The sequence below is a fragment of the Prunus dulcis genome, chromosome 8 (assembly GCF_902201215.1).
Source record: "Prunus dulcis chromosome 8, ALMONDv2, whole genome shotgun sequence".
Taxonomy (NCBI): domain Eukaryota; kingdom Viridiplantae; phylum Streptophyta; class Magnoliopsida; order Rosales; family Rosaceae; genus Prunus; species Prunus dulcis.
The window spans coordinates 2,374,516-2,387,868 of NC_047657.1; the positions used below are offsets into that span (position 1 = coordinate 2,374,516).

General features: G+C 37.4%; 1 protein-coding gene and 2 pseudogenes across 1 annotated transcript; all 3 read left to right on the top strand.

Annotated features, from left to right (window-relative positions):
- Positions 1-292: 292 nt before the first annotated feature.
- LOC117637630 lies at positions 293-2,748 on the top strand (annotated as a pseudogene).
- A 3,558-nt stretch (positions 2,749-6,306) lies between these two features.
- Positions 6,307-10,555, top strand: LOC117637591 (disease resistance protein RUN1-like). The gene is made up of 5 exons (XM_034372522.1): positions 6,307-6,839; positions 6,984-8,085; positions 8,205-8,480; positions 8,576-9,505; positions 9,580-10,555. Exons 1-5 carry the CDS (start codon positions 6,340-6,342, stop codon positions 10,261-10,263), a joined length of 3,492 nt encoding a protein of 1,163 aa, XP_034228413.1. The 5' UTR covers positions 6,307-6,339; the 3' UTR covers positions 10,264-10,555.
- A 623-nt stretch (positions 10,556-11,178) lies between these two features.
- On the top strand, positions 11,179-12,606 carry LOC117637474 (annotated as a pseudogene).
- The last annotated feature ends 747 nt before the right edge of the window (positions 12,607-13,353 follow it).

Sequence of the window (13,353 nt, forward strand, 5' to 3'; positions counted from 1 at the left end):
TGTGGTAGAAGTTAGTTGAATTAACTATGTTTGATGTTAGTTGTGTATTTAATGTGTTAGGTCGGTAGTGGCTATTATATAAAGCCACCCTTTTCTCCTCATTTGAATAATCAAAGAAGGAACATCATCATATCAAAATAGTATCCCACTACTTTTCCCACTACTTTCTGTTTTTTGATTATCACAAGAGAACAAGTTTCTTCTCTTACCCATTATTACCTCCACATAACCGTACCCACCACCAATAATATCATTCTTTTATTCCATCACACGACACACTTCCTTTAGTCCAACCTCACATTCACTGATGGACCAAGATTTATGGTAAGAAACCAACTCAATTAGCTACTTTAAAAAAAAAAGTTTAAAAATTTATTTAAATTTAATTTTAGTTCCAAATATTGAATTAATTATTTGCAGTGGCACGGTTCTCAGGCTCAGTTGGTGATCGCAGAACCTGAGTTGTGCAAAGAGATACTGAATAACAAAGATGGAGCTTATCCCAAAAAAGAGGTCCAAAATTTTGTAAAGAAGCTATTAGGAGATGGTTTGGTTTCCACAACAGAAGCTGAAAAATGGGCAAAATTGAGAAAGCTGGCCACTCTTGCCTTCCATGGAGGGAGCTTATCTTTTTTTCACAGTTAATGGTAATTTCTTGCAAAGAGTAGTATAGTAGTGAAGTAAAATCTGATGGGATGGTATTGTTTTACCAGAGTATGATTCCAGAAATGGTAGCTAGTGCCGAGACAATGCTAGGAAGGTGGAAAATTATGAAGGAAAAGAGATTCATGTGCTTCAAGAGTTTAGGTTGCTGAGTTCAGAAGTGACTTCCAGAATAGCATTTGGCAACAGCTATATTGAAGGAAAGAACATTTTTGAGATGTTGACAAGTTAGGCTTCATAATCTACAAAATATTTCTCACAATCAGGGTTCCTGTCATTAGGTAACTTCATTTCAACGAAATCTTGAATTGCAAAACCACATGGATAGCCATTCAATCTCTGTTGTCTTAGTTATTGAATATCTGATTGATTGATTGATTAACGTGGATAGCCATTCAATCTCTGGATAGCATTCTTACTTCTCAATATAAATGGCTTCCAAATGATCTTTTGGTTGGTCATTCTGTACCTTACTATGTTAACAAACACAGCGTCATGCCTAAACAATTCTCTCTGTATCTTCTTAAGAAAAAAAAGACTCATGCTGATGATTTCCCCTAAAAAAGAAGAGATACTGGTGCAAATTCCAAATTTGAATTGAATACAGATTTGCATTATAGCCAGGAGAAATGTACTCAATAAAAATTTTCATTATAGCCAGGAGAAGCATACTCTATTTCATTTTCGTTGTATAGTTGGCGCATTAAGCTTGTTATGCAGAGAACCATTCTTCTTTAGTCTTCTTTTATTGTTTCCCATAGCAGTGAGCATTAATTATGTTCTCATGTTTAGTCTTTCATTGAAAATTGCAGTAAGTTCTTTAAAACCAGCGATGAGATAGAGTCGGAGAAACTTGAGAAAGGAATACAAGACTCTATAATAGAGATTATTAAGAAAAAAAGAAGAGAAGGCAATGGCCAGAGGAGAAGACAGATTTGGAAGTGATTATCTTGGATTACTTGTAGAGGCTCAACATGATGACAATGACAACCAGAGGATTTCGGCGGACAAAGTTGTTGATGATTGCAAGATGTTTTACATGTCCGGACAAGAAACTACTACCACTTTGCTTTCTTGGACTGTCTTTCTTCTGGCAGTCCATACAGATTGGCAAGCGGAAGCAAGAAAGGAGGTCATACAATTATTTGGCAAAGAAACTCCACATTCTGATGGGATTGCCAAACTGAAAACAGTAAGAATGTCAAGAACACAATCAATTGCTTTTGTAAGTACCAGAAATATTTTCTCAATTAAATTTGAAATCCTGATTTGTTATCTCTTTTTTCATTTGAATGCAGATGAGTATGATCATTAATGAGTCTCTACGGTTATATCCGCCGCTTGTTTCTATTATAAGGAAAGTTGAAAGGGAAGTTAGACTGGGAAAGCTCACTCTTCCTCCTAATCTTGATTTGGTTATCTCAACTATAGCAATTTACCATGATCCTGAAATCTGGGGAGAGGATGTGCACCTTTCAAACCAGAGAGATTTTTGGAAGGGGTTGCTAAAGCAACTAACAACAACATAGGTGCATTTATACCATTTGGATTGGGACCTAACTTGTGTGGGCATGAAATTTGGCACTACTGAAGCAAAGATTGCTTTGTCAATGATTCTACAATGCTACTCCTTCACCTTTTCCCCGGGTTATGTTCACTTTCCCTTGCATTATCTTACAGTTCGGCCATGACATGGAGTTCAGGTAATGCTACACTCACTTTGAACTCTAAAGACATTGATGTATCGATTGCACCCATGATTCTTGAGCTTGGTGTATCAAGTACCAGGACATTAATGCCTTTGGATTTACTGCTAGCTTACTAACAGTGCAAGTGAACAACTAATTGATTGTCATGAAGTGTTTTAAAATTAAATAAGAAACATCAGCACAACTATATTAGTCCATAGTGTACTCACTAATAGATCCTTTGCTGCTGCCTCCCATTTTGTAGTCTAGATTGCTTTTTCTTTTTGGTTCTTTTTCCTTTTTAGTTGGAGGCTGCATTGCATAGCTCTGTATAACTATATGTAGACAGATTGCAGTGCACTGATTTGATTATGGGAATTTAAAGAATCATGCATTGATTAATAGAAGCATCAGAACGTCCAGAATATTGACTGTTTATTCGTTGTGCTTGACTTTTCCAATTACCTCCATAGGGAGAAATGGGCTTGAATATTTGAAACCTTGAATAAAGGCTAAACTGTTGGTGTCGTTCTCAAAATAGGTACCGCGTTGCACTAGTGGTCATTTCAATAAACTTCGATTGTAATGCTGCCATCTTTCCCTTCAACCCCTTCTTCCTTCCTGAGATCCTCTTTCTCTTCTATTGATATCCTTCTCACTTTGACTTTGATCGAGTTGTTAGGCTTTGGAACAAAGTAATCGTGGAGGGATTTAAGATTGAAACGGCGGGCTTAGACTGGCGGAAGAGGATGAAAAAGAGGTAGAGGCCATGGTGGTGGGGGAAGCCACTCTAATAGAAAGTGACTTATTTCCATATACAGGTTGCACACTGGTTGTGGGAGCAAATAAGGGATTAAAGAAAGCGTAGATGCTACAACATAACTAATCCTCTCATGGTCTAATAACTTGCAGATACATATACAACATAACTAATCCTCAAAGTCCCTACAGGACAGAGGCTGCAAATTTCTGTTATCATCTGAACTCTCCCAAGTATTGAACAAACCAACGAAGCGATATGTGAAAATGAACTCTCCCAAGTATTGAACAAACCAACGAAAATACTATATGTGAAAAGGAATTTGTTGGTGAGTCCTTACTTAGTTTGGATTTTGGTTCCTTATTTAGTTAGAATTTTGGTTACTTACCAATATTATTTAGTCCTATTGTAATAGAGATTTATTTCCTATTGTAATTTAGATATATTTTCTATTTTATTTAGGGTTAACACATCTTTGTTATTGTATAAATACTTCTATATTAGAGAAGATTAATAATATGAGCATAGATGAGCATTATCGGAATATTTGCCCTACTTTGTTTGACATGGTATCAGAGCCAGGTTATCTTGTGACCTGTGCTTGCGTTTTCCTTGCAATTTAAGTGTTCTCCTCCCCTCTTTCCAGGGGAGAGGGGAGGGGGGCGGGGGAAAGGGAATGAAAAAGATATGTTTTTTCTTTCCCATGGAGATATTGCCTCTTTCTTGACTTCGACAACCCATTCTCTTCAAAGGGAGAGGAGGATTGAGGAGAAGTTGTGTCTGCATGAATTAGCTAAAGTTGATATGGGAAGATTTGTCATCGTTTTCAGTTACCGTTTCTATGGTCGTTGCCGTGGCCGCTGCCACTGTCGTTAATGTTGCCTTTGTTTGCTTCGCTTTCCGATGCTATGGTCATTGCCGATGATGTTGATGTGTTTTGATCTGTCTCTACAACATAAAAAACCTTAATCCTAAACACTACCTATTTCCAATGCTTCTGGTTCTACTTCATCTACTGCTTCTCATACCCCTATTGTGATGGTTCATACTGAATCGTCCACTAACCTACTCTTAGGATTCAAATTGAATGGATCCAACTATGCGATTTGGGCTTCGATGATCGAACTCTATGCTACTTCACAAGGAAAATTGGGTTACCTAACTCGTGACTTTGATGCCCTAGATTCCAAATATCCACAATTTGGAAAGTGGAAAATTGATGATGCTACCGTGAAAAGTTGGATGATGCGCACTATGGAACCTAGTTTGTTGAATATGTTTCATACTTACCTATTGCTGTGTTCACATGATTTTTGTGTTCTACCTTACCTACTGTCGTGCTCACAGGGTTTCTGTGTTCTGCCTTATCTACTGTCGTGCTCACAGGGTTTTTGTGTTCTGCCTTACCTATTGTCGTGCTCACAGGGTTTCTGTGTTCTGCCTTTTCTACGGCCATGCTCACAGGGTTTCTGTGTTCTGCCTTACATACTGTCGTGCTTACACAGTTTTTGTGTTATGCTTTTATTTGTTCTTCTATGTGCCCTATTTGTTTGTCAGTTGTTTCACTTGTGGTTTATAACAAGGCCTTATCTACAGTTGTTCGATTGGTCAATATCAAGTATGGTGTTCTATGACTTGCTTGTCAAGTTGGGCATGCGAAATATCTTTGCCCCAACTTGAGAGGGAGTGTTGACAAGTCCTTAGTTAGGATTTTGGTTCCTTATTTAGTCTTATTGTAATAGAGATTTATTTCCTATTGACACATCTTTTTACTTGAGAAGAATAATAATATGAGCATAGATGAGCATTATCTGAATATTTGCCCTACTTTATTTGACATTTACAATATAACTAATCCTCAAAGTCCCTACAGGACAGAGGCTGCAAATTTTTATTATCATTTGAACTCTCCCAAGTATTGAGCAAACCAACGAAAATAGGATACGTGAAAAGGAATTAACTCATGATTTTCCTATAGGAATAAATTTAGGTGAATTTGAATTTAATTAGGCGAGGGACTAAAAGTTGTATGCCAGACTTGAAATTAAGGTCAGTCTTGAGATTTTAAAGGCCTTGTGCAAAATTTAAACTGGAGCCCTCACATAATCTAATATGAAAATACTTAAAAATAATAATAATAAAAATTACCATGACTTAATGTCATAAAACAATTTTTTTCATAACTAAAATTCATCATCAATTAGCATGTAATAACAATCACAAATCAAATTCATAATTTTTTTTAAGTTCTTATTTGATAAAGTTAAATATTAGTATGTTCGGTAAAAAAAATAAAAGTTCAAGAGAAAGAAGAAGGCATGAATTTGTTTTTTGGTTATGTTTTGAGTGGAAGAAAGTATTTTTTTTGTTTTGTTTTGTTTGGGTGTGATATATAATGTTGTTAGTTTAGTTGGATCGTTCCCCTTCGTTTTTTTCATGTGCATATTTTTTTTTTTATTTTTAATAATTATTTTAAAATTTGTTGTTATAATGAAAAAAGAATAAAAATACAAATAGAATGATATCAATGAGACTCAAGCTTGGGAATTTTACCAAGGGATATGCGCTAGAAAAAACTCCACCAATACACTTTGTTTCATTACATTTTTGTAATATTAATATATATAATATAAAGTAAAAATATTTTGGGGGCTTGTGTAGTGGTGCCACTTGCACCATGCCATGGCCACCCCTGCTTGAAATCCACGTCTTCTCTAATGTATACTCATCTGCTTGAGTTTAACATATTATTTAAGGACGGTGAATTGTGATCGGGGAAAATTTTAAATTAGTAGCAGGTATTGAAATCAATATACTAAACGACACTAACACAAAATTAATTAAACTTATCTACTTATCTACTTATCATCACCCTTTCAAATAAACAAAATAAAGAACAACATTGGTTTGTGTCACGGCGCCATTCTCCAACTCCAACTACTTCCTCTGTCCTCTTCTCTACATATCATCCTCTTCTTCATTAGTCAATGTCAAAGGCATCTTTTCCTCGCAACACACCATGAAGAAACATTGCAGAAGCCCCTTTCAACACTATTTTTATTTTGTTTTTCAGTTTCATTATCATCTTTGTCTTTGCCTTCCTGGCACCCCTCTGTGCTGATTTTTTTCTTTTCCATATTTCAATTGGTGCCATTGAATTTTCATCTTTCTAATCATTCTTGTTCCGCAATCCGGTGCCGAGAGAAGATTTCTTGGAACCACTTTCCAATGGCATTGAGCAGCCAAAGGGCCTTCACTTCTGCTACTGCAGTTTGTCCATGGAAATACCGAGTGTTTTTGAGTTTCAGGGGTGAAGACACTCGCAGGGGTTTTACTGACTATTTATACAAACAGTTGGACTGCCGAGGAATTAGAACTTTCAGGGATGATCCAGATCTTGAAAAAGGGACAGATATCAATCCTGAGCTCCTCACCATGATTGAACAATCAAGGTTTGCAATCATAGTTCTTTCAACAAACTATGCTACTTCAAGTTGGTGTTTGCGTGAACTAACCCATATTGTTCAGTCCATGAAAGAGAAGGAGAGAATTTTCCCAATATTTTATGATGTGGATCCCTCTGATGTACGGCATCAACGGGGGAGTTTTGGGACAGCCCTCATTAACCATGAAAGGAATTGTGGGGAAGACAGAGAGGAGGTGCTTGAGTGGAGAAATGCTTTAAAAAAAGTTGCTAATCTCGCTGGGTGGAATTCAAAGGATTATAGGTAAGCATGAAGCAACAACTGACACATAGCTAATAAGCCTTGACTAAAAAATATTGCGTTTCAGAATTTGCCATGCACTTTATTTATGACATATTCAACAACTGACACATTGATTTGATGATTTTTTTCTTCTTCTGTTTCTAGGTATGATACAGAGCTTATCAAAAAAATTGTTGATGCAGTGTGGGATAAAGTGCATCCCTCATTTTCATTGTTAGATTCCTCGGAGATATTGGTCGGACTTGATATTAAACTAAAGGAAATAGATCTGCTTTTAGATACAAACGCAAATGATGTGCGCTTTGTTGGGATATGGGGGATGGGCGGAATGGGTAAGACAACCCTTGCTAGATTAGTTTATGAGACAATTTCTCATAATTTTGAAGGTAGCAGCTTTCTTGCAAATGTCAGAGAGGTTTATGCAACACATGGTCTAGTTCCTTTACAGAAACAGCTTCTTTCCAATATCTTGAGGGAAAAAAATATACAAGTTTATGATGCTTATAGTGGATTGACTACGATAAAGAGGTGTCTATGTAATAAAAAGGTTCTTCTCGTTCTTGATGATGTAGATCAATCAGACCAACTGGAAATGTTGATCAGAGAAAAAGACTGCTTTGGTTTGGGAAGTAGAATCATCATTACAACTAGAGATGAACATTTGTTCGTCGAACATGGGATAGAGAAAGTATATAAGGTCATGCCATTAACCCAAGACGAAGCTCTTTATCTCTTTAGTAGGAAGGCCTTTAGAAAAGATGACCTTGAAGAAGATTATCTAGAACTGTCTAAAAATTTCATAAACTACGCAGGAGGTCTTCCATTAGCTCTTAAAACTTTGGGGTCTTTTTTGTATAAAAGAAGTCGAGATGAATGGAAGAGTGCACTAGATAAACTGAAGCAAGCTCCTGACAGAAAAATTTTTCAAATGTTGAAAATAAGCTATGATGGACTAGAGGAGATGCAGAAGAAAATTTTTCTTGATGTTGCATGTTTCCATAAGTTTTATGACAAGGAAGAAGTGATTGAAATACTAGACAGTTGTGGTTTTGTTGGCACTCGTATTGTGATACATGTTCTTATTGAGAAATCTCTCTTGTCTATTTCAAACACGTGCCTGTCCATTCATGATTTGATACAAGAAATGGCATGGGAGATTGTTCGTCAAGAGTCTTTTGACGAGCCAGGTGGTCGCAGTCGCTTGTGGCTTCACAGTGACATCATTCATGTACTCACGAACAATACGGTAAGAAGTTGCACAAAAAGTAAAATACCAAAGCCTTGGATAACATACCATAATTCCATTAATAACGATAAGAGAGACTTGATTATGACACTAACTTTTCTTTCATTCCTATTTACAAGGGAACGGAAACCATTGAAGGCATAGTCCTACGCTTGCATGAATTTGAAGCGGCACACTGGAATCCTGAAGCATTCACTAAGATGTGTAAACTAAGGTTGCTCAAGATTAATAATTTGCGCCTTTCTTTGGGCCCAAAGTATCTTCCCAATTCCTTAAGGATTCTGGAGTGGAGTTGGTATCCCTCCAAATGTCTGCCACCAAGTTTTCAACCTGTTGAGCTTGCTGAACTTCGTATGCAGCATAGCAAAATTGATCACCTTTGGAATGGAATAAAGGTAAGACTTTGCAAGCTATTTCTTTTCAATCTCAATAAATTGTACGGTTCTTGGAAGTTTATTAATTTAATCTACCATTTTCATGTTTTGTACAGTACATGGTGAAGTTGAAATCTATTGATCTTAGTTACTCCGAGAACTTGACAAGGACCCCAGATTTCACAGGTACTCAGAATCTTGAGAGGCTGGTTTTTGAAGGTTGTACTAATCTTGTTAAGATTCATCCATCCATTGCCTCTCTCAAAAGACTAAGAGTTTTGAATTTTAAATACTGTAAAAGCATTAAGAGTCTCCCAAGTGAAGTAGAACTGGAATCTCTTGAAACATTTGATCTTTCTGGGTGCTCAAAAGTGAAAAAGATTCCAGAATTTGTGGGAGAAATGAAGAATTTTTCGAAGCTTTCTTTAAACTTCACTGCTGTTGAGCAAATGCCTTCATCAAATATACATTCCATGGCGAGTTTGAAGGAGCTTGATATGAGTGGAATTTCTATGAGAGATCCCCCATCTTCCCTGGTTCCAGTGAAAGATATCGAACTGCCTAGATCATGGCATTCTTTCTTCACTTTTGGCTTATTTCCAAGAAAGAATCCCCACCCTGTGAGTCTGGTGTTAGCTTCCTTAAAAGATTTACGCTTTTTGAAGCGTCTAAATCTGAATGACTGCAATCTTTGTGAAGGAGCAATACCTGAAGATATTGGTTTATTGTCCTCTTTAGAAGAATTAAATCTTGATGGAAACCATTTTGTTAGCCTTCCTGCAAGCATCAGTGGGCTTTCTAATCTTCGGAGCATCACATTGAAGAATTGCAAAAGGCTTCAAAAATTGCCAAGCCTTCCATCAAACGGACCACTAGATATTTTTGTAAACACTGATAATTGTACTTCCTTGAAAATATTCCCAGATCCAACACCGATGTGCAATGGTGTAAGTTATATGTCGATTCGTTCTTTGAATTGCTTCAGTTTGATTGACCATCAAGGTTCCAGTTCCATAATATTTTTAATGCTGAAGAAATTCCTTCAGGTACTTCTCCTTCTTCCTCCCTCCTCTTCCCTCTTTAGTTGTGTAGTACTATTTATATCCTTCCTTTGGTGCAGGAAATTCCTCGTTCTTTGAGCTTCTTCTATATTATAATTCCTGGAAGTGAAATTCCTGAGTGGTTCAATAATCAAAGTGTGGGAGACTCAGTAATTGAGACACTACCTTCGGATTCTAATAGCAAGTGGGTGGGGTTTGCTTTTTGTGCTCTATTTGTACCTGCTCAAGAAATTTCAGCTACTGCTACGAAACATAATTTAATCAGTTTTCATTGCCTTTATGATGATTTAAACACCTCTGCGCGCCCGGGTTATGTTACTACCATAGACGATGTAGCGTCGGATCACCTTTGGTTGCTCCTCCTGTCTAGGCAACGTTTATTTTGGAAACCAAGACAGAGACCTGAGACCTATTGGAGGGAGAAATGCCATGATCATAAGATGAGGTTTCATTTCGAAGCAAGGTCTTACCCAGGAGAGAAGACGTGGGTGAAGGTGAAGAAGTGTGGAGTCCGCGCACTATTCGAACAAGACGCGGAAGAGCTCAACCGAACAATGAAACAATATTCCAACAAAAAGAATTCTTTTTATGAGGACGTCACAGATTGTGATTTTGACAAATCGGACAAGGTACAAGGTGCCATCACTAAGCGAACACGTGAACAGTACTGTACTGAGACAGGACCAAGCGGTATTGGTACCCTTGGCAAAGAATCACTCTGCAAAAGAATGAAAGAAGACTAATCGTATCCAAATTTGGTTGGGGGAGGAGAGTTCCGTCATCCGGAAGCCTAACGGGCGCATTTTACCGACTGAAGCATTTAAACATGGTTGGGAGACATCTATGTATGCTTAAATTGTTTCTTTCTTATGCTAAATCTCACATGTGCTGTATAAATTCAATAGGTTAATTAGTGAAGGCCTATTTGAGAGATTGACATTAACTGGGGCTTGGACGGGTCAATCAACTCCAAAATGACTTGTGCTGCAATTCCAGTACTTCATTTTTCCTTATACAAAAACATTTTTTTTTTTTTTTCAGGCCTGTTATAACCTTTTCAAATGACTCATCAAATGTTACATTCATCCAAATAGTGACTTAATGACATTCAAAAATAGTTTCTCAAATTTAATTTTGCTTCCAAACTAATGGTGTCATGAACTTGAGCTTAATATCATCAACCGACCTTATTTGCACACATATTCAAAGAAATTATGTTTATATTTTTATTTTTATTTTTTGGCATATGGAGAGAAGAGGAGTTGAACTTAGAACCTTGGATGTACGGATTAATGCTCTTAAATAAGATAAAATGGTCAACTGGATCTAGCCCAATGGAAAGGGCTTTGACTTTGCTGACCAATGGTCTCAGTTTTGAACCCTCATGACACATTGACAGTGTGTGTGTGTGAAAACCCTTCACCCCCAATATCGCTTGAATGGAAAAAAAAGACAAAATTATAAAACGATGCTTCTACATACATATAATTTACATAGTAATTTTAAATTGGCCAAAATTGAGGTCGTACTTAGTATATATTTGTACCCAAAAAATAAAAATCCACAAAGACTATCTATCCCCATGGACGAAAATTTCCCAATTACTATCCCCTTACTAAAGCCACAAAGACCTCAACCCGTAGACGCTCCCAATTGAAGGGACCTCCCTTTTATCCTCCCTTATTTGTTTTAGTTATTTATTTATTTATTGGTCTTATTTTATTTTATTTTATTTTCATAACTCTTAAAAATTCTGGATCCGGTGTAGGTGCAGAAGTGTTTTCCTTTGAAACACACTAAGAAACTACCGTTCGATAAACCTTGTGCAGACACAACAAACGTCATCCTTCACCGTTGGATCCCACAAACAGAAATAGGATTTGTGTTTCTGAGGATTCGAATTAGGGTTTGACGGCAAATTGCAAATCGAATTTATCCGACACTACAATCACCACGTTTATATCGATGCTGGTAAAAGGAAGAAAGGTTTCTGGGCGGGGAGAGGCCGTGGCGGCGAACTACGCGTTCGGGCCGCTCGAAGATGACGTAATCATCAAGCACAGACTTCTCACTCGAACCACAACCACAAGAGGCGAACCCCCATTGAAGAAGCTCCAGAAGAAGTTCACATCCCTGTTCGTCGAGCTCGACAAGAACGAGGACAACTATGGCGACTGCGACAAGCTGGCCAAAGCTTTCCTCCAAGAGCTCAGCACCTTCGAGATTCCGCTCCTCAAGAGCAAAGCGGTTGTGGATGCGAATCTCAGAGAGAAGCACAATTTCGACGAGTTGAAGGAGAGGAGATAAATCGGCAGATAGTGCACGCTCAGACCGACATTGAATTGCTGAAGAAGCAGCTTGAGGAGAGTAAAATCGAAAGAAGGCACAAGGAGGAGTGTGAGGCGATCAGGAAAATGATAGCTACGCAACTGCCTCGAAACGCTCAAAATCATATCCGATTTGGAGAAAGAGATTGCCGCTTTGGACGCTGAGAACACGGCAAGTTCGAGGATGCTGGAGCTGCGAAAGAAGCAGTTTGCTCTGCTGTTGTATGTGGTATGCAGCTCTGTTAAATTCCCCAATTTTCGATTATGTTGCCTGCATCAAGCAGTAGAACCCTTTTGAAATTAGATTTAATTTTGGTTGTTTTTGGAGGTGGATGAGTTGCAGAACACCATAGAGGAAGAGCAGAAGAGTTTGATTGAGGAGAAAGAGCACAAACACGGAACGGAGGATGCAAGTGGGGGCTTGGAACCCATGCATGTTGATTAGAGTATACAATGCATCTCTTGGTTTTGCAGTTGTAAGATTGTGTTTTTCATGAATGGGTTTCTATCTATGCATTATCTCTCTTGAATCTTGATTTACAGAAACAGGAATATGTCAGCGATATTTTGAAATTCTTAATTTTGTGCAACTTGTAGATTTTCACCAAGTTCACGTGATGGGTAGAACTTTGCCAGAACTTCTTTCTGGATCAATTTCAGTGTAGTTAATTGTATAAACCTAATACCTGTGTACATTGCATTTGAGTGTAATATTACAGTTTGCATCCAGATAAATATTGAGAAGTCGGAAATGCAATACTTCCTCCATGGTAGATTTGCTTTCCCTGTTCCCCTACATTGAGAGAGTATGTATAGCTTGGGACATTAGGAAGCAATGAAATGGGGATAGTTCGAGGCTTGGTATTGAATTTGGTGTTTATGTTCTGGTACATTTTTTTTATTTCTTTTTTGTTTTAGATAGCGAATAATCCATTTTGTCTATGGACTCTGTATGTAGATGGAGTTTCGCTATGCCACATTAGATTTTGTTTCTTAGTATTTGTGATTGATCTTGATATTGGATGCATATGTGCCTCTCCTTAATCTTTTTATTTTTTTTTATAACAAGCGGTGCCGAAGCCCTATTCAATTGGGTATGGTTTTTCAGGGTTTAGTATTTGTGTTGTAAGAAGTACAGAAATAAGGTTGTAGGCTGCACTTTTAGAGGAGGTGAATGTGTTGGGACTTCCTCATTATCCAAGCATACTTATCCTTCTTTTAGTGGTAATTGGTCTTCGAAAAATGAACAAAAAGTATGGTAGTTTTTTCTGAACTTCTTGATGAGGCCTTAGTGGCTTACTGGAAGCAGATTTCTTATAACGTATTTGAAGTCGATTTTAATGTATCGGAAGTATATTTTAACGTATTGGAAGAAGATTAGAACCATGTGCATGTTTGATAAGGTGTTGTGAGATGGTATGTATGGAGAGAATGTATCTAGGTTCCTCTCCAGAGCTTATTGGTTGAATTGAAGTAGATTACAACAAAACATTCCTTAAGTTACAG

Excerpts from the sequence above, each read along its gene's own strand:
- LOC117637591 (XM_034372522.1), top strand. The coding sequence starts at position 6,340 with ATGGCATTGAGCAGCCAAAGGGCCTTCACTTCTGCTACTGCAGTTTGT. Across the intron at positions 8,086-8,204 it reads ATGTACTCACGAACAATACG|GGAACGGAAACCATTGAAGG; the intron begins GTAAGAAGTTGC and ends CCTATTTACAAG. Across the intron at positions 9,506-9,579 it reads TGCTGAAGAAATTCCTTCAG|GAAATTCCTCGTTCTTTGAG; the intron begins GTACTTCTCCTT and ends CCTTTGGTGCAG.